The following is a 24,760-nucleotide window of genomic DNA, read 5'->3' as shown; positions in this document are numbered from 1 at the left end:
AAGCTCACTAAACCCTTCTATTCCCTGAATTATTTTCCTCAAAGTAAGAAAGAGTACATATAGTTCAATTGGCTATATTTGATTTGCGATCATATTTTCCAGGGCCTGTGTCATTATAAAATTGAAAATGTCATTGAAGGACAATTTAACCTTTAACTTAATTGTAGAATGGGAAAAAAGTTGTTATACTGTGGACATCCAAGATTTCATTCGTGATAAGGCTGTTGTGTCTACATTATCATGGCAGGGTGCTTCTAAGAATTATAACATTTTTATTACCTTTATTTTATGTAATTTATATAATTGTAAGTTTGTTGTACCTTTTTTTTTTTTTTTGGTACTGAGGATTTAACACAGGGGTACTTTACCAGTGAGCCACATCCTCAGCCCTTTTTATTTTTTATTTTGAGACAGGATTTCACTTAGTTGCTGAGGGCCTCACTGAGTTGCTGAGATTAGTCTTAAACTTGGGATCCTCCTGCCTCAGCCTCCCAAATCACCTGGATTCCAGGCTTGTACCATAGCATCTAGCTTATTGTGATCTTTTTAAAAAAGATTTATTAAGGTGTCCCTTACATATATAAAAGGCATCTTTTTTAGTGTGCAGCTTTATGAGTTTTGACAAACACACATGCTAAACACTACTACTGTTAAGCTAATGAGATGAAGTATAATATGTGAATATGGTATGACCAAGAGTAGTTTATTCCCATTTAAAAGAAAAAATGGATTTTTATCCAACCTTTCTTGAAAAGAATAAAAAATTGTTAAAATTTCTTTGACATTAATATCATTTTCAAAGCCTTCAATTCTCATAAGACAAACAGTAACTTTTGTGCACTGCTTTAAACACTAACTGGCTTAAGTCCAAATAGTAGTTTAATTTTCTTAAGGTAATCTCAGTAGATTTCATTTAAATAGAGGATAAAAATTTATAACCTATTATTTATTACCTGAAAATTTATTTATCATGTTGATTATTAAAGCTTCTAAATGATAAACCAGAGTAATACAAATTAAAAAAAAAATAGCTGGCCAGGATTATATGCTTATAATCCTAGCTACTTGAGAAATCGAGGCAGGAGGATTGCAAGTTTGAGGCCAGTGGGGGCAACTTAGAGAGACTTTGTCTCAAAATAGAAAGAACTAGGGATGTAGCTCAGTGGTAGGGTGCTTGCCTCACCTGTGTGAAGCCCTACATTCGTTTCCTAGTACCACATGCACAAATAGCCATGACACAATTTTAGACAAAATTTAAAAAAACATTTCTGAATGACCTAAATGTAAGCCTAGCAATCTCAACATTATTCTAAATTTGTATTGGTTATTCATCTTTTATATAGTCTTAGATATGTACAAAAAATGTTTTTTTGAAACTCAAAATGAAGAGTGAATCTTACTTCTTTAATATCAAACCTGTACTTGTTTCTTTCCTGCATAAATATTCAATTCTGAGTTGAACTTGAGAGTTAAGCAAATATGGATTTCATTTTCAGCTAAAGTGCAGTTTTTTTCTTACCCATGCATATAGGAAGTTGAAAACTGCAACAAAATATTCATTGCTGTTCCATGAATATTAGGGCATCCTTATTTCACAGAATTTCAGAATATATCTAGGGTTAAGCAGTAAATACCGCCAAAGTGTGCAGTTAGACTCTGGCTCTCCGAGCACTTCCTTTCTCTCAAAGTCTCAAATTCTCAGACTGAGCCGAACAGTCAGAGCCAGAGTCCCTCATCCAGTCATGTACTTATATTGAAAGGAAAGGAAAATACCATTCAATGTTATCTGGTAGTTCTCCTAGCTGTTTTTCAATAGTTTTAAGGCTTGTTAATATTCTATTACTCTCAAGCAGTTTTGGAAACATTTTAAGATTTCTTTTTTATAATTTGTTTCTTGTTTGTTTGTAGTACTGGGATTGAAGTCGGGGGTGCCCTACTACCTAGCTACATCCCCAGCTCTTTGATTTATTTTTTTATTTTGAAACAGGGTTTTGCTAAGTTGCCCAAGCTGGCCTCTTCTGCCTTAACTTGCCAAGTTGTTGGGATTACAGGCATGCACCACTATGTCTGGCTCAGTTTTTTTTTAATCCATGAATCTTGTCACTTGAAGTCAAAAGGTTTTCTCCAGAGCTTTGCAGAAATTGGTTCATAGGAAATGTCTATTGAGTAGGCTCTTCATCAAGGCTCTAAGCAACATCTGGCCTGCTTTTTCTTGAAAGTGCTCTGGCCACTCAAATTTTTAACCCAACACCTGTAGTAACTCTTCCTTGCATGCTAAATGGCATCTGTGTATGAAGCATATACCCACTGATTCATCTTAGGTTTTGTGAGAGTATTTATTATTTTTTTCCAGATATGATGGTGACACTTAAGAATTCAGCCATTATCCAAATCACATATTTCTGAACACAGAAAAATACATATTTCTAGTACCAGTCAATAAAGAAAATAAAAACAAGAATATACTCATATAACCTATATACAAACAACTTTAATCAGATATAATTTTTGACAGACCTAGAAATATTATTATTTGAATGCTAATGACCTCTAAGATTTTTATCCAACTTTTAATATAATTTCAAAGTGAACAAACTTCTTATGATTTTACTCTTTATCTTGAAAGGTTGGAGCAGTTCCTCAACTACTAGTCAGTTACCAACCAAAAGAAATTGTGCATGTGTTTTCATATTTTCACACAATTTGTATGTGTGTACAAATTGCAGATGTGCAGTACAAATTGCAAAATTTTTCTCTTGCTAGATTTTTAAGACCCATTTCATGTTTTGTGCCATCTACAAAATGTTATGACCAAATAATGATTTGACAATACCATTATTTTAAATTATGTTAAAATTATCCCAAAATAATAGAAAATATTATTTTATATATATTTTATTGCATTTACAAAGAAATGTGCACTTTAAAAAAAGTGTGTGACAGACTTTGAATTGGTAGTATCAGACATCTGAATTTAATTACAAGTATGATAAATCTAAAACAAAGAAGACATATATAATCACATACATATGATAATGCTTAGTTTACATTTTAGATATCAGGTACATCTCTGTCCTAAAAGTATGGACAAAAAATTTTGTACTCCTTATTCATGACATGTAATTCACCAAGCACCAAGGCAAAATGAAGACTGACTCACCTCTTATTGAAGTAAATGCCTGTGACAAACATTTGTACAATATCATGTAAAAAGCCAAGCAAATGAAATTATTCAATAAGCAAATTCAAATCAGTGTTTTAAAAAAATATAATCTTTGGTAATTTTCCTCTTTTAATGTTCTGACCTAGACAATAATGTAGTGTTTTGGAACAAAGACTGTCATGCCATTTCCAATTTTGGACTAGAAATTGTCCTTATGGTATGATATGAGATGTAAACAATAGCAGTTTTTAAAAAGCAAAAATAAAAAGTTGAAAGAAAAAAATGACTTCCTCTTCTGCATGTGAGGACAGGGTCTTAAGGATCCCACTGACCTTCATATCCATGTCACTCCAGACTCATCCTCAGGCTGGTGGTCCTTTCATTGTCTGATTCTCCATGATCTCTATGGCTACACAGAGACTATTGAATGTGGGGCCATCCTACTTTTGATACTCAGACCTTCATTTTTCTCAGCATCCTCTTGGAACAAAGAAGTTGTGGGCAGGGGGTGGGGGGCTTCAGATGCTCTCCCATTGTTTTTCTGTACTGTTGCAGGTAGAGTGGTGCTTCATTGCTTGGTCTGTGTCAGTGCTGTGGGGTGCCCAGCAGAGGCCTTACTTGCACAATTCCCTTTCCTCTCCACAGTGGCAGTGGCTGTAACATTCTTGGCTAGGTCAGACACTTTTACACAGTTTTTAAAACATTCTTGAGCGAACTTGTCTGTGTTTAACAAACAGCCATTTGGGGGATCCATAGCTACCTTCATAAATTGTTTTCCACAGATGAAGCACAATGAAATAGAGCAACTTGAGTTTTTACCCAAGTACCACCTGTTAATAAACAGTTTCCATCAACAAGATGGACTTTTTGGTGTCCCCTATTACAGTAGTGTGGTGAAATGGTTCCAAACCTTCTAATTCATTGTCATTACTTTATCAGAGTCGTCTTTAGGTTTAGGCTTAGAATCTTCCTCTCGCAGAAAATCACACTGAATCGAGTAATTCCTTCCAACTCTTTTTGACACCAGTGAGAGCATGCTTGCTCTGGTTGGTGCATAAGAGGTGGTTGGGGCAGATAAGTCAGAAAAAGACGTGCTTTCTGTGTTCAGTACAACTTGGGGCTCACGAACTACCAATGGCTTCCTTTGTCTTGCAGTAAAAACTGAAAGTGGAATTAACCAAATGAACACAGTCCTGCTGCTCACTGCTATATGAGTGTTAAAGACCTATCATATTGCTATCTGGGCTACTCAGTCTCTGTCCATTCCTGTGAATGTGCATTGCCCAGTGTACAAAGTTCAAATGTTACTCTTTTTTAATCACTCCCTTACTTGGAGTTCTTAGTGACAGCTCAATAACATCCCTGGGATGTTATTGAAAACTTGGTTTGGACAGCTGTAGCCATTTAGAGTTTTCCATATTTAAAAGTATGAGGCATAAATAGTGGCCTCACAAAAATGTCTATATTCTAATCCTGGGAACCTGTGACTGTTATGTTACATGGCAAAAGGAACTTTGCAGAAGCTTGAGATGGGGAGGTTCTCCTGCAGTTCCTTTTAAGGCTTTAGGGACAATTAAAATAAAGATGTTAAAATGGGACATGATGGTTAAAAGCATGGACTCTGTAGCCAAACTGCTGTGTGATTATGGATAATTTGTTTTTCTATGCCTCACTTTTCACCTCTGAAAAATAGAACTAAACTATTGTTGTGAGGATTAGATGAGAGGATTAGGATAGTATGTGGCACATCACAAATACTCACAAGTGTTAGCTATTTCTTATTTACATAGCAATTCCATGTGGAAGAACATTTCTTCTGATCTTTGCTCTAGATCTGAGAGCAGATGATCTAGCTGTAATAGCACAGTTTACACTGGATTGTGTGTAGTGATTTCTTTCTTATCCTTGTTAGTCTTCGAATTTTATGAATGTAGTTGACTTGTTCTCATATTACACTATGTAATTGGATATGTTAATCCTTCACTTAGAAATCTTCCTTTTAATGCATTGGCTCAATTTACAACTATCATGGTTTTATCTTTGATGCAAAAACATGCACCCTTTTTCATCTAACCTGGGAGCTATAGATGGTATGGTATTATTTTAGTATTTGATCTTCATTTATGTTTATTATTTCTTCACTCATTGATATAGATTCTCTAGCCATTTGTTTACTAGAGCATGATAACCTCTAGAACTGGAAATTCAGTCATTCATTCAATAAAATATTTCTTCAACAAAGATCTGTTTATTCCTTGTGCATACTACAAAAGGAACAGTTCCCACACCTTTCAGGATGCTTATTGTGTAGTCAGCAAGACAGAGCCAAAAGCACATGATTATGATTAGAGATGTGCACCAATGTCATAGGTTGGCAAAAAGAAGGACTGAGGGAGTTCAATAAATCTAGCCAGATTTAGGACTCACTGAGTATGTAGGAGTTGACCATGCAGAGAGAGAGCACATCATAGACCATTCTGAAACACCTTAAATAGGCACCTTTCTATGTAATCTATGATCTTAATTACAGTCAGCTTCCTTCATCATGGAGCACAATGTTTGACATTCTACCTTGAATTAAACAAGAAATTCAGACTTGAAATCACTGCCTCCATATTAAATTATTCGAAGTATAATGATTACATTAAACCTTACTGTGTAGTCTCAGGCAAAAAGATTGTTGGTAAGGAATGTAGCATCAGCCCTACCATTTCAACTGAAAGATCTAGATGATGACAGGTTATAAAATTGACTCACCCCAAAGTAACAACAAGTTTAATATCAACTTGGAAAAAAAATAATCTTAACATCAAAAAGACTTTGAAAGTTGTAAAGCAATCATCTTTTGACTGTCAAAAAAAGGTAGTAAAGAGGTAAGACATAAAAGAGATAACATTCTTGGGGGTTTTTTGGGGGGGGGTTCTTTTTTTGTCTTTTTTAGAACTGGGGGTCGAATCCAGGATTTTGCAAATGCAAGGCAGACACTTTGCCACTGAGCTACATCCCAACCCAACATTCTTAATATATAAAGAAAAATTTTAATTGTAATAACCAAAGCAGAATACATGAGAGGAACAGACAACATGAGCGAGCGCGCGAGCGTGCACACACACACACACATTTAAAAATACCCGTTAAACATATAAAAAGATACTCAACTTTATTTTTAATAAAAAACATAAATTAAAGCTACTGTTGGTGAGTCTTAGGGGAAATAGGTACTTATTAATCACTGGTGGGAATAGAAAAATGGTACAGTTCCTTTGGAGGGGAACTGAGCATTCTCTAACAACATATAAGTACATATGTTTTTCCTTAGCAATCCCATTCCTGAGAATTTACTCTGAAGATGCACCCCCAAAATACAGGAAAAAGAGGGGGAAACACTTGCATATACACAAGATTCTCTGTTGAGGTGTTTTTTATAATGATAAAAAGTATAATAATGTAACTGCCATATGAAGATTGACTGAATAAACTATGATACATAGGATGCTGTAGAAAATAATTCAGAAAATCTCCATGAACTAATGAGTGATTTTTCAAAATATATTGTTAGCAGAATTTATCAAGGTAGTTCACATTAGCAGATTAAGGGGAAAGATTTCATAATGTTGTCAATAATGCAGAAAAAGTTTTCAGTTAAGTTTGAAATACAGCCTTGATTTTAAACAATTCTTGGCAAAGAACAGAAAAACATCCTTAACTTGATAAAACATGGCTACATGGCATTTACAGCCCAAAATCGTTTAATGGTGAATTTGAACAAAACAAGAGTGTCTATTACTTCTTTTCATCAGCCTTGTTTTGGAAGCCCTAGCTACTGCACTAGGACAAGAAAAATGAAATATAAAAGGGGGGATGTTCTTTATTTGCATATTTATGAATATATAGAGAATATGCAAAAAAACCTATTCATAACTCATTAATAAGATAATGCGGTTCCTGGATATAAAATCTGTACAGACAAATCAATTCTATCTCAAACTAGTAATAGTTGCTTAGAAAATGAACTATTATAATATTTATAGTAGTATTAAATAACATCAAGGACGTTATTATAAATTCAACAAAAGAAATATAAGAATTTTATGTAGAAAATAAACCTTTGTTGAAAGAAATAAAAGAATATCAAAAGGAAAAGGAAACTGGAGCAATCTTGAAATTAGGGAAAAAGATGGAAGAGTGACTTAATAATTGTTATGGTTGGTGAGATGTTGAATTGTACATTCTCTTTTATTTTTTTCATTTCTCTCGATTGAATTGTTTATGAGAATGCATTTTATAAAAACAGTGAAGTCATTATTCTTTTTTTCATTTGTTCATAATAGTGAACATTAGACATTAGATTCATTTGTAGTAATTATAAATGCATGGAATATAATTTGCTCCAATTCAGTCCCTTCACCCTCCCCATCCTCCCTCCCACTGTTCCCTTTCATCCACTTTACTGATCTATTTATTTACATTTTTTAAAATTAGTTATCTTATAGATATTGAATGATGGGTTTCATTATAGTGTATTCACATATGAGCATTGGAAAGTTAGTTTGGGTTCATTCCACAGTTTTTCCCTACCCACTCCCCATTTCCTTCTTTTTCATTTATTGATTTTATTTTTTAAATACATGACAATGGAGTGTATTACAATTCTTATTACACATATAGAGCACAATTTTTTATATCTTTGTATAAAGTATGTTCACGCCAATTCACATTATACATGTACTTGTTTTTTTTTGCATTACAATTCTTATTACACATATATACCACAATTTTTCATATCTCTGTTTGTATATAAAGTAGGTTGACACCCAATTTGTGTCTTCAGACATGTACTTTGGATAATGATGTCCATCACATTCATTCCACATTCATTAGGAGGCTAATCCCCTGCCTCCTCCCTTTCCCTCACTCCCCTCTTCCCTATCTAGAATCCATCTATTCATCCCATGTTCCTCCTACCTACCCTATTATGAGTCAGCCTCCTTATATCAGAGAAAACATTTGGCATTTGTTTTGGGGGGGATTGGTTAACTTCACTTAGCATTATCTTCTCCAACGCCATCCATTTACCTGCAAATGCCATGATTTTATTCTCTTTTTAAAAAGTTCATAGTGTATATATGCCACATTTTTTCAAATCCATTCATCCACTGAAGGGCATGTAGGTTGGCTCCACAGTTTAGCTATTGTGAATTGTGCTGCTATAAACATTGATGTGGCTGTGTCCCTGTAGTATGTTGTTTTTAAGTCCTTTGGGTATAGTCCAAGGAGAGGAATCGCTCGGTCAAATGGTGGTTCCATTCCCAGATTTCCAAAGAATCTCCATACTGCTTTCCAGATTGGCTGCACCAATTTGCAGTACCACCAGCAATGTATGAGTGTGCCTTTTTCCCCACATCCTCTCCAACACTTATTGTTGTTTGTCTTCATAATAGCTGCCATTCTGACTGGAGTTGTATCTTAGTTTTGATTTGCATTTCTCTGATTGCTAGAGATGTTGAAAATTTTTTCATATATTTGTTGATTGATTGTATATCCTCTTCTGAGATGTGTTTGTTCAAGTCCTTGGCCCATTTTTTGATTGGGTTACTTGTTTTTTCAGTGCTTAGCTTTTTGAGTTCTTTATATACCCTAGAGATTAGTGCTCTATCTGATGTGTGAGGGCTAAAGATTTTCTCCCAGGATGTAGGCTCTCTGTTCACCTCATGGATTGTTTCTTTTGCTGAGAAAAAACTTTTTAGTTTGAATCCATCCCATTTATTGATTCCTGGTTTGAATTCTTGTGCCATAGGAGTCTTATTAAGGAAGTTGGGGCCTAACCCACATGATGAAGATTAGGGCCTACTTTTTTCTTCTGTTAGATGCAGAGTCTCTGGCTTAATTCCTAGGTCCTTGATCCATTTTGAGTTAAGTTTTGTGCATGGTGAGAGTTATGAGTTTCATTTTGTTGCATATGGATTTCCAGTTTTCCCAGCACCATTTGTTGAAAATGCTATCTTTTCTCTAGTGCATGTTTTTGGCACCTTTGTCTAAAATAAGATGATTGTAATTTTGTGGGTTAGTCTCTGTGTCCTCTATTCTGTAACATTGGTCTACCAGTCTGTTTTAGTGCCAATACCGTGCTGGTTTTGTTACTATTGCTCTGTAGTATAGTTTAAGGTCTCATATAGCGATACTCCCTGCTTCACTCTTCCTGCTAAGGATTTCTTTAGCTATTTTTGGTCTCTTATTTTTCCAGATGAATTTCATGATTGCTTTTTCTATTTCTATGAGGAATGCCATTGAGATTTTGATTGGAATTGCATTAAATCTATATAGTGCTTTTGGTAGTATGGTCCTTTTGATAATATTAATTCTGCCTATCCAAGAGCAAGGTAGATCTTTCCAGAAATAGTAAATGAATTCAGCAAAGGAGCAGGATATAAATCAACACCCATAAATCAAAGGCATTTCTGTATATCAGTGACAAAGCCTCTGAGAAGGAAATGAGGAAAACTACTCCATTCACAATAACCTCAAAAAAAAAAAAAATAAGATAACTTGAGAATCAACAAAAGAAGTCAAAGATCTATACAATGAAAACTACAGAACCCTAACGAGAGAAATCAAAGAAGATCTTAGAAGATGGAAAGATCTATACATTCCCTTCTTAAAAGGAGAAAGGGAGGAGGAGGGAGGGAGAGGGGGAAGGTGGGCAGGGTCAGATCAGAATATGATAGCCCAAAGGGTGGGGTTTTGGCCTGCTGAGAACTTCTAACTGAAGGAGTTTGGAATCCCAAAAGCAACCTCAGCAGCAAAGCCTCTGCCCTCCTCCTGCCCTCCTGTCCGTTCACCCTTCTCTCCCAAAGCCAGTCATAAAACCTAGAAAGCGCTCTCTCTCTCTCTCTCTCTCTTTCTTTCCTTCCCTCCCTGCTATTCCCTTCCTGTCCCCCTACCCTCCCTTCCCCACTCCCTTAAAACCCTCATTCCAGACAGGACCTGCCTTAGGTCCAGAAGGAAAGAAGGCTATACAGAGAGGCCAAGAAGAATCTGACCAGACAGGGCTTGCTGGGACCCTGGCAGCCTTTTACCATTAGCTCACACCCCTTTTTCCAGTCACTTCTAAATGGCCATCCATTCTTCATGGAACATAAACATAAAAACAGGAGTTTTCCCTGGATCTGTAGGTCTTTATTTCTGAAGGCTTTTAGGTCAAATAAAGTTCTATTAAATAAATGTTATGATTTTTAAAATGTAAAGATATATACTAGTTCATAAATTAGAAGAAGCAGTTTATAAAGATAGACTCTTTCTGAAACTCATCTGAATTTTTATTGTAGTTCCTGGACCTTTTATACAGCTATAGAATTAAGATACTGTATTAGTGGTAAGAGGATAAACAGTCCGGTAAGACAGAATAGAAAACTCAGAAAGTGATTGCCACATGATTTATGATTGAGGTGGGACTGCAGATCAGTGGTGGAAAATGTCAGTCTTTTTAATGAGTAGTGCTGAGACAATTGAGTATTTATGTGAAATTGAATGAAATTAAAGCACCTATTATACACCATAGACAATAATTCTGTGTGACATATAGAATTAAGTGTGAATGGCAAAACAATAAAATGCTTTCAAGATAATACCTTTATGATTTTGGAGTGGGGTAAGTTTTCTTAAATATGACATTAAAAGCACTGATTATAAAGGAAGATATTAAGAAATTTGATATTACTAGCAGTAAGTATTTATCATAATCAGAAGACACCATGGCAGAGAAAAGTCATTCTTAACATTCAAAACTAATACTTGGTGTTAGAAGTTAGCAACGTTTGCTATCTTTTGGAAGAGTGAATTGGATAGGGTGGGGGGAAGGACACTCCCAGGAGGCTGATCATATCTTTCCTAGATCTGATACTAGTTATACAGGTGTATTCACTTTGTGAAAGTTCAGCAAACTGTACTAACAATTTGTACATTTTAATTTATTTATTTATTTATTTATTTATTGGTTGTTCAAAACATTACAAAGCTCATGATATATCATCTTTCATACATTTGACTCAATTGGGTTATGAACTCCCATTTTTACCCCAAATACAAATTGCAGAATTTTACCCAAATTTACCCCAAATTTTTACCTAATGGCATATTAGTGACTGTTGTATTCTGCTACTTTTCCTATCCCCTACTATCCACCCTCCCCTCCCCTCCCATCTTCCCTCTCTACCTCATCTGCTGTTGTTCAATTCTCTCCCTTGTTTCCCCCCCCCTTTCCCCTCACAACCTCTTATATGTAATTTTGTGTAACATTGAGGGTCTCCTACCGTTTCCATATGCTTTCCCTTCTCTCTCCCTTTCTCTCCCCCCACTCGTCTTTGTTTAATGTTAATCTTTTCCTCATGCTCTTCCTCCCTGTTCTGTTCTTAGTTGCTCTCTTTATATCAAAGAAGACATTTGGAATTTGTTTTTTAAGGATTGGCTAGCTTCGCTTAGCATAATCTGCTCTAATGCCATCCATTTCCCTGCAAATTCTATGATTTTGTCATTTTTTAGTGCCTCATAATACTCCATTGTGTATAGATGCCACATTTTTTAATCCATTCATCTATTGAAGGGCAACTAGGTTGGTTCTACAGTCTAGCTATTGTGAATTGTGCCGCTATGATCATTGATGTGGCAGTATCCCTATAGTGAGCTCTTTTAAGATCCTCAGGGAATAGTCCGAGAAGGGCGATAGCTGGGTCAAATGGTAGATCCATTCACAGCTTTCCCAGGAATCTCCATACTGCTTTCCAAATTGACCTCACCAATTTGCAGTCCCACCAGCAGTGTACAAGTGTACCCTTTTCCCCACATCCTTGCCAACACTTATTGTTGTTTGACTTCATAATGGCTGCCAATCTTACTGGAGTGAGATGGTATCTTAGGGTGGTTTTGATTTGCATTTCTCTGACTGCTAGAGGTGGTGAGCATTTTTTCATGTACTTGTTGATTGATTGTATGTCCTCCTCTGTGAAGTGTCTGTTCAGGTCCTTGGCCCATTTGTTGATTGGGTTATTTGTTATCTTATTGTTTAATTTTTTGAGTTCTTTGTATATTCTGGATATTAGGGCTCTATCTGAAGTGTGAGGGGTAAAAATTTGTTCCCAGGATGTAAGCTTTCTATTTACCTCTCATTGTTTCTCTTGCTGAGAAAAAACTTTTTAGTTTAAGTAAGTCCCATTTGTTTATTCTTGTTATTAACTCTTGGGCTATGGGTGTCCTATTAAGGAATTTGGAGCCCGACCCCACAGTATGTAGCTCGTAGCCAACTTTTTATTCTATTAGACGCAGTGTCTCTGATTTGATATCTAGCTCCTTGATCCATTTTGAGTTAACCTTTGTGCATGGCGAGAGAAAGGGATTCAGTTTCATTTTGTTGCATATGGATTTCCAATTTTCCCAGCACCATTTGTTGAAGATGCTATCCTTCCTCCATTGCATGTTTTTGGCCCCTTTATCAAATGTAAGAAAGTTGTAATTTTGTGGATTGGTCTCTGTGTCCTCTATTCTGTACCATTGGTCCACCCGCCTGTTTTCGTACCAGTACCATGCTGTTTTTGTTACTATTGCTTTGTAGTACAGTTTGAACTGTGGTATCGCTATACCTCCAGATTCACACTTCCTGCTTAGAATTGCTTTTGCTATTCTGGGTCTTTTGTTTTTCCATATGAATTTCATGATTGCTTTCTCTATTTCTACAAGAAATGCCGTATGAATTTCATGATTGCTTTATCTATTTCTACAAGAAATGCCGTTGGGATTTTGATTGGCATTGCGTTAAACCTATAAAGAACTTTTGGTAATATTGCCATTTTGATGATGTTAGTTCTGCCTATCCATGAACAGGGTACATTTTTCCATCTTCTAAGATCTTCTTCTATCTCTCTTTTTAGGGTTCTGTAGTTTTCATTATATAAATCTTTCACCTCTTTTGTTAGGTTGATTCCCAAGTATCTTATTTTCCAGGGCTTTTTTTGGTTGGTAGTCTTTTGATGGCTTCTTCTATTTCTTCCTTTGTTATTGGTCTGTTTAAATTGTGTGTGTCTTCCTGACTCAATCTGGGCAGATCGTATGACCTAAGAAATTTATCGATATCTTCACTATCTTCTATTTTATTGGAATATAGGGTTTCAAAATACTTTCTAATTATCTTCTGTATTTCTATAGTGTCTGTTGTGATATTGCCTTTTTCATCCTGTATGTTAGTAATTTGAGTTCTCTCTCTTCTTCTGTTCGTTAGCATGGCTAAGGGCCTGTCGATCTTATTTATTTTTTCAAAGAACCAACTTTTAGTTTTATCAATTTTTTCAATAGTTTTTTTTTGTTTCAATTTCATTGAGTTCTGCTCTAATTTTAATTATTTCTTGTCTTCTACTACATTTGCTGTTGTTTTGCTCTTCCTTTTCTAGGTTTTTGAGGTGTAGTGTGAGTTCATTTATTTGTTGTTTTTTTCTTTTTTTGAGGAAAGAACTCCAAGAAATGAATTTCCCTCTTAAAACTGCTTTCATTGTGTCCCATAGATATTCCGGTATGTTGTGTCTGTATTGTCATTTGTCTCTAAGAATTTTTTTATCTCCTCCTTTATGTCTTCTGTAACCCATTGATCATTTAGTAGCATATTGTTCATTTTCCATGTGATGTAGGATTTTTCCTTCCTTCTTTTATCATTGATTTCCAGTTTCATTCCATTATGATCAGATATGGTGCATGGTATTATCTCCACGCCTTTATATTTACTGAGAGTTGCCCTATGGCATAATATATGGTCTATCTTTGAGTAGGATCCATGTGCTGCTGAGAAGAACGTGTATCCACTTGATGATGGTTGATATATTCTATATATGTCGGTTAAGTCTAGGTTATTGATTGTGCTGTTGAGTTCTATAGTTTCTTTATTCAGTTTTTGTCTAGAGGATCTGTCTAATGGCGAGAGCGGTGTGTTGAAGTCACCCATAATTATTGTGTTGTAGTCTATTTGACTCTTGAACTTGAGGAGAGTTTGTTTTATGAACGTTGCAGCTCCATTGTTTGGTGCATATAAATTGATAATTGTTATGTCTTGTTGGTGGATGGTTCCTTTTAACAGTATATAGAGTCCTTCTTTATCCCTTTTGATTAACTTAGGTTTGAAGTTGATTTTATTCGATATGAGTATGGCCACCCCTGCTTGCTTCCGAGGGCCATGCGAGTGGTATGATTTTTCCCAACCTTTTACCTTCAGCCTGTGTATGTCTTTTCCTATCATATGAGTCTCCCGAAGGCATCATATTGTTGGATTTGTTTTTTTGATCCAGGTTACTAGCCTATGTCTCTTGATTGGTGAGTTTAGGCCATTAACATTTAAGGTTACAATTGAAATATGATTTGTACTTCCAGTCATGTTTATTTATTTATTTATTTTAGTTTGGCTAGTTTTTACTTTTTGGTTATTTTCCTCCCGCTGTTTTGGCCACTATTTTTCAATTCCTCTTCTTGTAGTATTTTGCTCATAATGCTTTGCAATGCTGGTTTTCTGGCTGCAAATTCTTTTAGCTTTTGTTTATTGTGAAAGATTTTAATTTCATTGTCAAATATGAAGCTTAATTTTGCTGGATACAGTATTCTTGGTTGGAATCCATTGTTTTTCAGCGTTTGAAATACATTGTTCCAGGATCTTCTCACTTTCAAAGTCTGTGATGAAAAATCAGTCTTTAACCTAATTGGTTTACCCTTGAATGTAATCTGCCTCCTTTCTCTCGTAGCTTTTAATATTCTCTCCTTGTTTTGTATGTTGGCTATCTTCATAATTATATGTCTTGGAGTTGGTCTATTGCAGTTTTGAATGTTTGGGGTCCTGTAGGCTTCCAGGATTTGGCAATCCATTCCATCTTTCATCTCTGGGAAGTTTTCTAGAATTATTTCATTTAATATGTTGTTCATTCCTTTGGTTTGAATCTATGCCTTCTTCTATCCCGATGACTCTCAAATTTGGTTTTTTTATGACATCCCATATCTCTTGAATAAATTGCTCCTGGGATTTAAGCATCTTTTCTGTGTTGACTATATTCTTTTCAAGTTGATAAACTTTGTCTTCATTATCTGATGTTCTGACTTCTACTTGATCTAGTCTATTTGTAATATTCTCGTTTGAGTTTTTAATTTGGTTTATAGTTTCCTGCATTTCTAGGATTACTGTTTGATATTTTTTTAAGATCTCTATCTCCTGGTAAAGCTCGTTCTTTGCCATTTGAATTTGTTTGTTTAATTCATTTTCAAAATATACTTTTATTGCTTGGACTTGCTACCTCATGTCTTCTCTAATATTCCTTTCCATCTGAGTTAGGTATGCCTTGAGTTCTTTCCCTATCCCTGTTTCTGATGCTTCTAGGTCCTCCTGTAGAATTAAGTTGTCCTGCATTGTTTGTACTCCTTTTTTCCCTTGTTTTTTCATGATGTTCACGTTACTTTCCAGCTCTATTTGATTGCTGTGTTTCTGCTCTCTTCTATAGATTTGTTTTGGTTTTGTATATCTCTGTTGTCTCTCCTTTGTGTTGGTAGACTATGCCTGCTAAAGTGGAATCCGCTGGGAAGGAATTCCGACCGCTGAGCTCCAGTGACGTCACCTCTCTGCTATGGCTGGCCCCAGGCTCCTTGCCGGGTGTCCGAATGGGGGGGTGGGACTGGACTGTCTCTGGTTGGTTTCAGCTCCCGGTCGCTGGCGGGCAGGTGGTCTCCAGCCTCCCAGTAACACGGGCAGCCGGCGAGCGATCGGTCGCCAGAGGGCGTGCGGTCTCCAGCGGCCCAGTCGCGCGGTTGGTCACGGGCGGGCGGTCTCCAGCCTCCCAGTCATGCGGGCAGCCGGTGAGCGATCGGTCGCCGGCGGGCGGGCGGTCTCCAGCCTCCCAGTCATGCGGGCAGCCGGTGAGCGATCGGTCGCCAGCGGGCGTGCGGTCTCCAGCTGCCCAGTCACAGGGGCAGTGGGTGGGCTGTCGCCGTAGGGTGGGTGATCTCTAGCCGCCCAGTCGCGCGGTCGGTTGCCGGCGGGCGGGCAATCTCCAGCCGCCCAGTCGCGCGGGCAGCCGGCGGGCGATAGGTCGCCAGCGGGCATGCGGTCTCCAGCCGCCCAGTAGCGAGGGTCTGGCCTCTAGTCCCCTGGTTTCTCCTGCTAGTCCTGGTTTCTCCTGCTAGACCAGATTTCCCCTGAGTGATGCCTCTCGGCAGTTCAAACTGTACTCTGGGCCTGCCATTTGTTGGGTGTGGAGGGTGTCTATTGGGAACCTCAGCACTCTACTGTTTTGATTTTTTCCGCTTGCCCCTCCCCCAGCGCTGGCTAGACAGGTTTCCTATTCGCTGCTAATGGGAGGGGGAGTTGAAGGTCAGGTGTCTCTAGTTTTCCCCACGTCTTTATGCAGGCTCGCTCTGATAATCCCACCCCCGGAAAGCCTAGGAAAGATTTTATGCGAATTCCCCACTGTATGGGAGCTGAGCTGAGTAATCCACACCTGTTTTATTGTTGCAATCTGTCGGAGAGTGGCGGTGGTTACTTCAGCTCTCCAAGATGGTGGCCGCTGGTTTCTTTGGTGGAGTTTCCGTTGTGGGGGATAGAACTGTACCACTTCCTTCCCCGTCTGAAATCCGGAACTCAGCCCGGGGCTTAGTGGGGGCTCAGCCGGCAGGATTCCACAGAATCTGCAGCAACGTTTCTCCCTGCTTGCTGGTCGCTTCTTGGTGGTGCCCCGCCGTCTGTAGCCGTGTGGCGGGCCGCATGGATCAGTCAGCCCGGATCTCCAATTTGTACATTTTAAAATGTATATGCTCTACTTCAACAAAAAGTCTTTATAAAGGAAAACTGCTAAGAAGCTACTTGTAAAACATTTGTCCAGCAAAATAATAGAGACCTCCTACAGCTCAATAAGATAGACATCTCAATAAAAAATCGAGCAAAATAATTGAACACACTTCAGAAAAGAGGAAATCATATATTTGATTTATTCAAAAAGGTGCTCAACCTTATTAATCTTCAGAGGAATGCAGATTAAAATGATTGATCTCTTTATACCAAAATTGGCTAACATGAAGAATCTGAGAAAACAGTACCTAGTGAGGATGTGGAGCAATGGGAACACTACTGCACTTGGGCTAGGAAAAAAAATTGGCACAACCACCTTGGGAAATGGATTGTCGTTACATAGTAGGTATGGAGGTAACATGCCAGGTGACTTAGTGATTCCTCTGTTTCAGAAATGGGTGCTTATGGGCACCAGAAGATGTTCAGAAGAGTATTTATAATAGCCTTGTTAACTATATCCAAACACTTGAAGTAATTCAAATATCTATCAACACAAGAATGTGTACATAAACTGTAGCATATTTATACAGCCATGTACTACTTAATACAATGAACTTTTCTGCAGAAAAATTCATATATGATATACATACATGTGAATATGTATGTATATAAATATAAATGTATACATATTCACATTTTTCATAAAATTTCAGAGGTGTTTCTTAACTCTCTGAAGTTCATCCCAGATGTCCAGGTACAAGCCCCTCTTCTAAAAGTACCCTAATTTGTCAATCAAAGAAGATGCATAAAAGGTATTATGTATATATTTAATGATATCAGCCTGAGCCCATTTAGGTTTGTTAATGCAACAGTGGAATGCAGCCTCCAGGCCTTCCCATTCTTGCATTTGTCTGTATTGTCTTCATATTTGTTTAAATTAAAAGTAATACATTTTTAACAGCACTGTTGAGGTATAATTTGCATATCATAACATTTCCCTTCTGTAAGTATAAAATTCATTGATTTTTTGACACCTCTATAGAGTTTTGCATCTGTCATCCCTACACAAGTTCAGAACATTCCCATCACCTCCCAAAATTTCCTCAAGCCATATTTGCCATCAATCAAATGTGTATTTTCAAATGTAGTGTGTTGATTGCTTCATGTATTTCAAATAACTCATCATTAAAAGTAGCATAACACATTGTTGAATAGAAACTTGAAAAACATCAACCAAAATCTTTTGTTAAGTGTATTTTGAGGTTCTGTATACATACTTGATTAAAATCAGCTTATTTGCATCTGTTCTCTATTGGTAGTTTCAAAAAAGGGAACATACTGAACAGTTGATTTCTTCCTTCATATGTTCTTGGTGGGTGAATGTTGTCATGTTGTTCTGGGTGGGTTTTTAGTTTTAAAATTTTTAGTTGGTTTTGGGGAAAATTTTCAGTTATACAAATGGCCCTTTTATATGGCAGTCTGTATAGTACTAATTTCTGAGAGAATAAATCATACAAAATAGAATGAAGAATAGAAGTTAGACTATATAGTTAAATTGAAACATAAATATCAAATTGTAAATTATTTTCTTTATTAGGAGTAACTAAAGGAAAGAATGTATTGATCAACTCTGATATTAAATGTCTCAGATTTAGGACAGTATAACAAGTATTTTAAAAGCTTTTCTTGTCTTTGTTCTACCACTTCATATTAAGATGCTGAGTATAATATAGAAGTACATATGGAATATAAATATTATGTGAGCGTATTATACTATTATGTATAATTGGTCTTCCTCAAGTGATGTTTTAACAAACTTTTATTATACATACTATACACTATTATTATAGAAATTATTATTTTCTGCTTAAAGGTGATTGTATGCTTGGGAAATGCAGATATATTATGTGTAAAATTAAATATTTTTCTAAAAAAGTATAACATCAGATGTTCATGAATTTTGGAAATAAAAATACATAATGCCTAGCTAGTTCTTAAGAGGTAGGCTATATCTTCTGTTTGTCAAAGTATTTACTCTGAATTATTGGTGGAGCTAACTTTTATTGAGGTTTCTCTGTTGCCAGGTACTTTATTACCAAGGTTGCCATCAGAACCGGGAATGACATTACTCACTATCAGGATTGAGAAAATTGGTCTGAAAGATGCTGGACAGTGCATCGATCCCTATGTTACAGTTAGTGTAAAGGGTAAATAACTGGCAAATTGCATTATGTTTTTTCTCATATGGGACAAAGTTTTTGACAGGGGATGGTCTTGTATATGTGACAACTTACTTTAATGCATTCTATAATGAGGCAAAATCCTAGAAGAGATCATAACAGAACATAGTTCTGAAAGACTTACAAAAAATATTTCCTACTTATACACTCACTTTTGCTTTTGAGTTTGTATAGATTTTTGCTCTTCAGATTCCATCTAACGTGCGGACTAAACATACACATTGTCCTTAACAGCAGCTACAGCCTTCAGGATGTAGATTAACAATAGTACCCCTCACCTTCCATGGGTGTGTAGTTTTCTACACAAAGCCCCATATCCTGTTTTCCCATCTCTCCTGCTTCAGCCCCTCTTCTTCCTGTGCTACTGAGGTATCTACATAGGTGAGTCCTACAGAGGCAGATGAAAATCAGGGGACAGGGAAGTAGGGTGCGTCCATAACATCCATGCCCTGAATGCAATCCCGTGGGATGATGATGTGATTAAGGAATAAATTATACCATTTTATAGAAATAACTATAGTTAGTACAAATGGCTTATTTTAATCTGTAGTTTTGCACCAAAGGAACAGATCGGCGCTGAAATTAAATGGAGGAACTTTTATCAATTGCAGAAATAAAGTCAGATCCATGGGTTCATTAGTGCTAATTAAAAGAAAAATATGACCACAAAGAAAAACATTTATTTAAAGAACATAATCCACAGCACTAATACTGGTACACTTTTAAATGCCGATGTTACCAGTTATCAAATATATAGTGTACTGGGAAATATTTATATTATTTGATAGGCCATTTGTAAAACTGCATACTCATTCAGAAAGTATACTTAAAACACAAAAATATTTAATGATGTTGTAAATGTTAAATTACCTTTGCATATGTTAAACTGAAATATTTTATGTAAATATTTTTTAATTATTAACTGTACTAAATTGTTTTTGAGCTTTTTGAGATACATAAATGAATAACACATAAACACTGAGGAGTTATTAAATGAGTCCATGTTGAATTTGATTAAACTGAATTTTAAAACCCGGAAAATTAAAACTATATATAATGTACCATCTGGTTGTTGTAAATTCAGGGTATGTTGTAAACAGTATAACCAGAATTTAGATAATATATATGAAAAATTATTCATTAACAAAAGGGTTTTTGTTGGCTGTTCTCATCCATTTTTGGTTCTTAACAGGGAAATTATGATAAGGTTAGGTTTAAAGGCTTTTCTAAATAAGCCATATACTTGATCAAAGTTAGAAATTGGTGGCAGAGCTCCATTGTGGCAAATTATATACTCCAGATTTTTTTTTTTGCATAAAAAAATATAGTGGGCTATTCCCTAAAGAAAACATGTTTGTTCTTTTTACCACTTCACTATGAAGATCAAGTTTTGTCCACTTGGCCATGTAAAGGCTTCCTTGTCCCCTTCATGAGGTCTCCTATCCAGTCTATATTCATTTCTCTCCACATACCCCATGAACTTCAACAACTCTCACATACTTGCTCACACCAAATAGGAATCTCTTAGCCTGAGAATCTCCTCTCAGCTCCTTCCATGCCTCTTTAGGAACTGTAACCTTTTCAGTTTCTAGATTTTCCTTCTGTATATGTGAATGCTCATAAGCAGAAACTTATTTGTTTCTCCAGATCTGAATGGCATAGATTTAACTCCTGTGCAAGATACTCCTGTGGCTTCAAGAAGATACATATGTTCATTTTAATGTGGACATTGAGCTCCAGAAGCATATTGAAAAATTAACCAAAGGTTTGTAATTATCAGTTATTGACTTCTTAAGGACACAGTACTTATCTGGGTTTGTGTTCATAGTATACTTAACACAAGATCTTACGTCACATAGTTATGAATATTGACTTAAAGAAAGTCAAATCAACATTTTTTAAAAAATATGAGAATTAGCAGTTGCATTATCTAGTTGTGTAATAATGTGGTTAAATATTATTTGATAGGGAAGTTTTTCTCATAATACAGAGTTAAGGAAGCAGGGTCCCTAATAATTACCTTAAGTCCTTTTAGGAACCTAATGATTACTTTCTAACAGTTAAAGAATTATTTATTTTTCTTTCAATAAGATGCATTGGGTAAAAAGATACTATAACTGGCAGTTAGTTTGTAAGAATATGGAAAGGACAATCTGGGCTTGGTGGTTTCAGGAGGGAGAGAAATGATGTAAGCTAGAATTTTTTTTTAAAGGAACTCTTTTAAATTTCTATTCTATCTAATATAGGTGCTTATTGAAACCATTTCTATAGGTACTGCTGATACTTAAGTAACTTCTGTTTTTCTTGTGGTATTTAATATTTTATATTCTTTGGTAGTTTATGATTCTACCTGTGTACATAACTTACATTCTTGCTATACAATTTTGTTGTACTTTGTAGAATTAAATGATATGGAGAAATGTCACTCAGACATGGTAGAAGAGCTTGGAGTGACAGCCACAGTGAGTTATCAACAGTTGTGTCATCAGACTGTTTGACACATGTTAATTTGTAAAATCATAGGCTTCTGGTGACACGTAAGAAATGTGTGGTCTCTGGCTTATGTGGTTTGTTTTAATTCCTTAGGTGCAGCTATCTTCTTTGAATTCAAACACTACAAGCCTAAAAAAAGTTTTACCAGCACCAAGTGTTTTGCTTTCATGGAGATGGATGAGATTAAACCTGGGCCAATTGTAATAGAACTGTAAGTGATATACATATAGGATTCTTACTGTTTTAATGGTTACTAGTTCATGTTTCTTCTTAGTCCCTCTTATCTAGAATGTAACATTGGAGTAGATCAATCATCAAAGTATTTTAAACAATGATCTTTCTATTGTGGTTACAGATACAAGAAACCCACTGACTTTAAAAGAAAGAAATTGCAGTTATTGACCAAGAAACCACTTTATCTTCATCTACATCAAACTTTGCACAAGGAATGATTCTGACATGAGTAATGTGGAATTTCTGTGAATTTTACCACTCAGTAGAAATCATCATAGCTCTGTGTAGCATATTCATCCTTCAGGAGGCAGGAAGTGAGCCGTACCTATAGGCCAGTGAGTCCATTGCAAAGCTGTACCACAGAACTAAAGTCCAGCACCTCATTTTTATGACTCCTTTGGATACAGGTTTATTGTAGATTTTGAAACATGTTTTTACTTTTCAATTAATTGTGCAATTAATAGTCTGTTTCCTAATTTACCACTGTTCCTACCCTGCTTCCTGGAACAATACTGCTGTGGTAGGTATGCTCATCTTCAAACTTAACAGAGCAATAAGAATGTGCTAGAGTTTACACATTTGCTCACTTTTGCTCCGATATGGTCTTTTGATTTGAATTAACTTCAAACTTTTGAATTGAAGTGGGTAGGATAGTACCAGATTGCTTTGAAAGGAAATTGGATCAGTTATGGTCTGTCTTATAGGCTGTTCCTTAGAGCTGGCCTAAATTCACCCTCATCTGATAGTTCTACTTAGAAATAGTGTGTGTGCCTTGACCAGATCAATATCTTATATGGGAGTGTTCTCCAGGTTGTAGCTGTGACTTTTTTCCAGATGACCAGATTGTTTTTCTGAAAGTGAGCATATTTTTAGTCATGTTGATTAGTTGTTCTACATCACATTGCTATTGTTTCTAGGGTTAACATTAAAACCATCTCTCTCAGAATAATTACAAATTTTGGGGTGGGTTTACGTCTTCTAAATCATGTCATCTAAAAATAATTGAGTCAGATGCTAATGAGATACTGCAGGAACAACTGCTGTTTTTCTGACAACTGATTGTGAAACCTTAAAACCTGCATACCTTGTCTTTATAAAGTGATGAGTATGCAAAATCTGGAAAGATATTCTATTTTTTATAATATAGGTAGATACAACTGACATTTATTTCCTATTTAGATATATTGATATCCATATGAAAATATGCAGGTCATTAGCCTATTATAATTTCACTATTTACGTTACTTTTAACTTAATGATGAGACATAAATAAAACTTTCATAGTACACGAGGTGGATATTTGATACACAGAACATAAAGATTTGTGAGGAGCTTTTTTGTGGGTTACATGTAGAACCCATGTATTTTAATATTCACTGTTTTAAATGAACAATGCATGAAGGGAATGCAATACTTGGCCTATTTTTAAACTAGTGTAAACCCTAATGATACCATCCGTTTGCTTTTTAAAATGAATAACAGTTGTTTTAGCCCTTGCACTTCAAGAGATCTAGTCTTTAATTTTTCAGTTGTCTGTTAGGTCAATTTTGTTTACTAGATGAATATTAATAAAACTATATGAGCCCGAAAGAATTCTCTGCCAAAATTAGTCTTTCATCTGGATTGGGTTAATTTCACAAATGCAAAAATAGTTCAGTCTACAGTAGTTCTAGGAAATGAAGAATTTGCCTTAATAAAATGTTCACTCAACTGAAACTCTGAGTAGTCAAAATTTCCAGACTGTAAACTTCTCAAGAGAAGGGCCTCATCTTCTCCATGTCATGTAAACTTTCCAAGGTGCTTGGGCAGCACTCTGTACCCTGTGGAGTACTCAGTACCTTTTTGTTTGATGTTACTGATGTTTGATATTGCTCCCTTAAAATCTACTATTAAAATGTAGCAAAACTGATACATTGTTCTTTCTGTTTTCTCATAGACTATAAAACATGTATATCAAAGTGATAATTTAAAAAAAAAACAAAAAACTTTTTTTTTTTTTTTGGTTGTAGATGAACACAGTACCTTTATATTTATATGTGGTGCTAAGGATCAAACCCAGTGCCTCACACGCAACCCCAGCCCCTCAAAGTGAAAATTTATATGAAGAAACATTTAGCATCCTTCACATAAGAATGCTTTATTTTTTTAACCTCTATTTATTTATGTGGTGCTGAGGATTAAACCCAGGGCCTTCAAGTACTCTACCACTGAGCCACAACCCCAGCTGCCACCAAAGAATGGGGTTATATGAAAAAAAAAAAGAGGATGCTTTGTATGAATGTCTTTCATCAGCATTAAATGAACTTAAATTGAACATTGTCATCAGCTTAGCTTTAATTCAGACCTGAATGACCAAACCTCCCTCCCCCCCAAAAAAAGGTGATTTTATCTTGAAGCAATTAACACAAAACAATCTGTATCTCACAAATTAGTTGTTTAAATTTACTTTCTAGTGTGGGAGGGGATGAGTCACTGGACAATAATTACAACTATAGCAGTAATACTTTCAGGTTGAAACACTACTGCTTCACAAATGAAATGATTTTAGTAACTAAACTCAAACACAATTTTCTGGAGAGGACTTCTAAAACTTTTGAGATACAAAAGTATAATTGAATCAAGGGACAATATTCTCTACACAACCTGTATATGGGCAGCTACCTTGGGCTTTGCTACAGAAGTGGTACAATCAGATGGATGTAAGGAGAGGCAACTATGGGTGGGTTCAGAACTGCTCAGATAAACTACGTAGAACGCATTATAGCTTACTAATAGAATAAATACAAAAAAGGCTTTAGAGGGAAAACTACTGTTGCTTTGAATAAAAAAATAAAT

At 35.9% G+C, this 24,760-nt stretch overlaps 1 protein-coding gene across 1 annotated transcript in view; it reads left to right on the top strand.

Moving 5' to 3' along the window:
* The window catches only part of Aida (axin interactor, dorsalization associated), a 49,109-nt gene extending 25,275 nt beyond the window's left edge, over window positions 1-23,834 (top strand). Inside the window, 5 exon segments of the mRNA XM_046418938.2 lie at window positions 19,043-19,165; window positions 20,846-20,894; window positions 20,896-20,963; window positions 21,785-21,902; window positions 22,047-23,834. Of these exon segments, the coding sequence (XP_046274894.1) occupies window positions 19,043-19,165; window positions 20,846-20,894; window positions 20,896-20,963; window positions 21,785-21,902; window positions 22,047-22,143 (455 nt within the window). The 3' untranslated portion in view covers window positions 22,144-23,834.
* The last annotated feature ends 926 nt before the right edge of the window (window positions 23,835-24,760 follow it).

This window comes from Marmota monax, unplaced genomic scaffold, assembly GCF_021218885.2.
Source record: "Marmota monax isolate L192 unplaced genomic scaffold, Marmota_monax_Labrador192_F-V1.1 WCK01_AAM20220418_F8-fsc00153, whole genome shotgun sequence".
Classification (NCBI taxonomy): Eukaryota; Metazoa; Chordata; class Mammalia; order Rodentia; family Sciuridae; genus Marmota; species Marmota monax.
The sequence above is the reverse complement of the archived record's forward strand: the minus strand, read 5'-3'. Positions and strand labels throughout refer to the sequence as shown.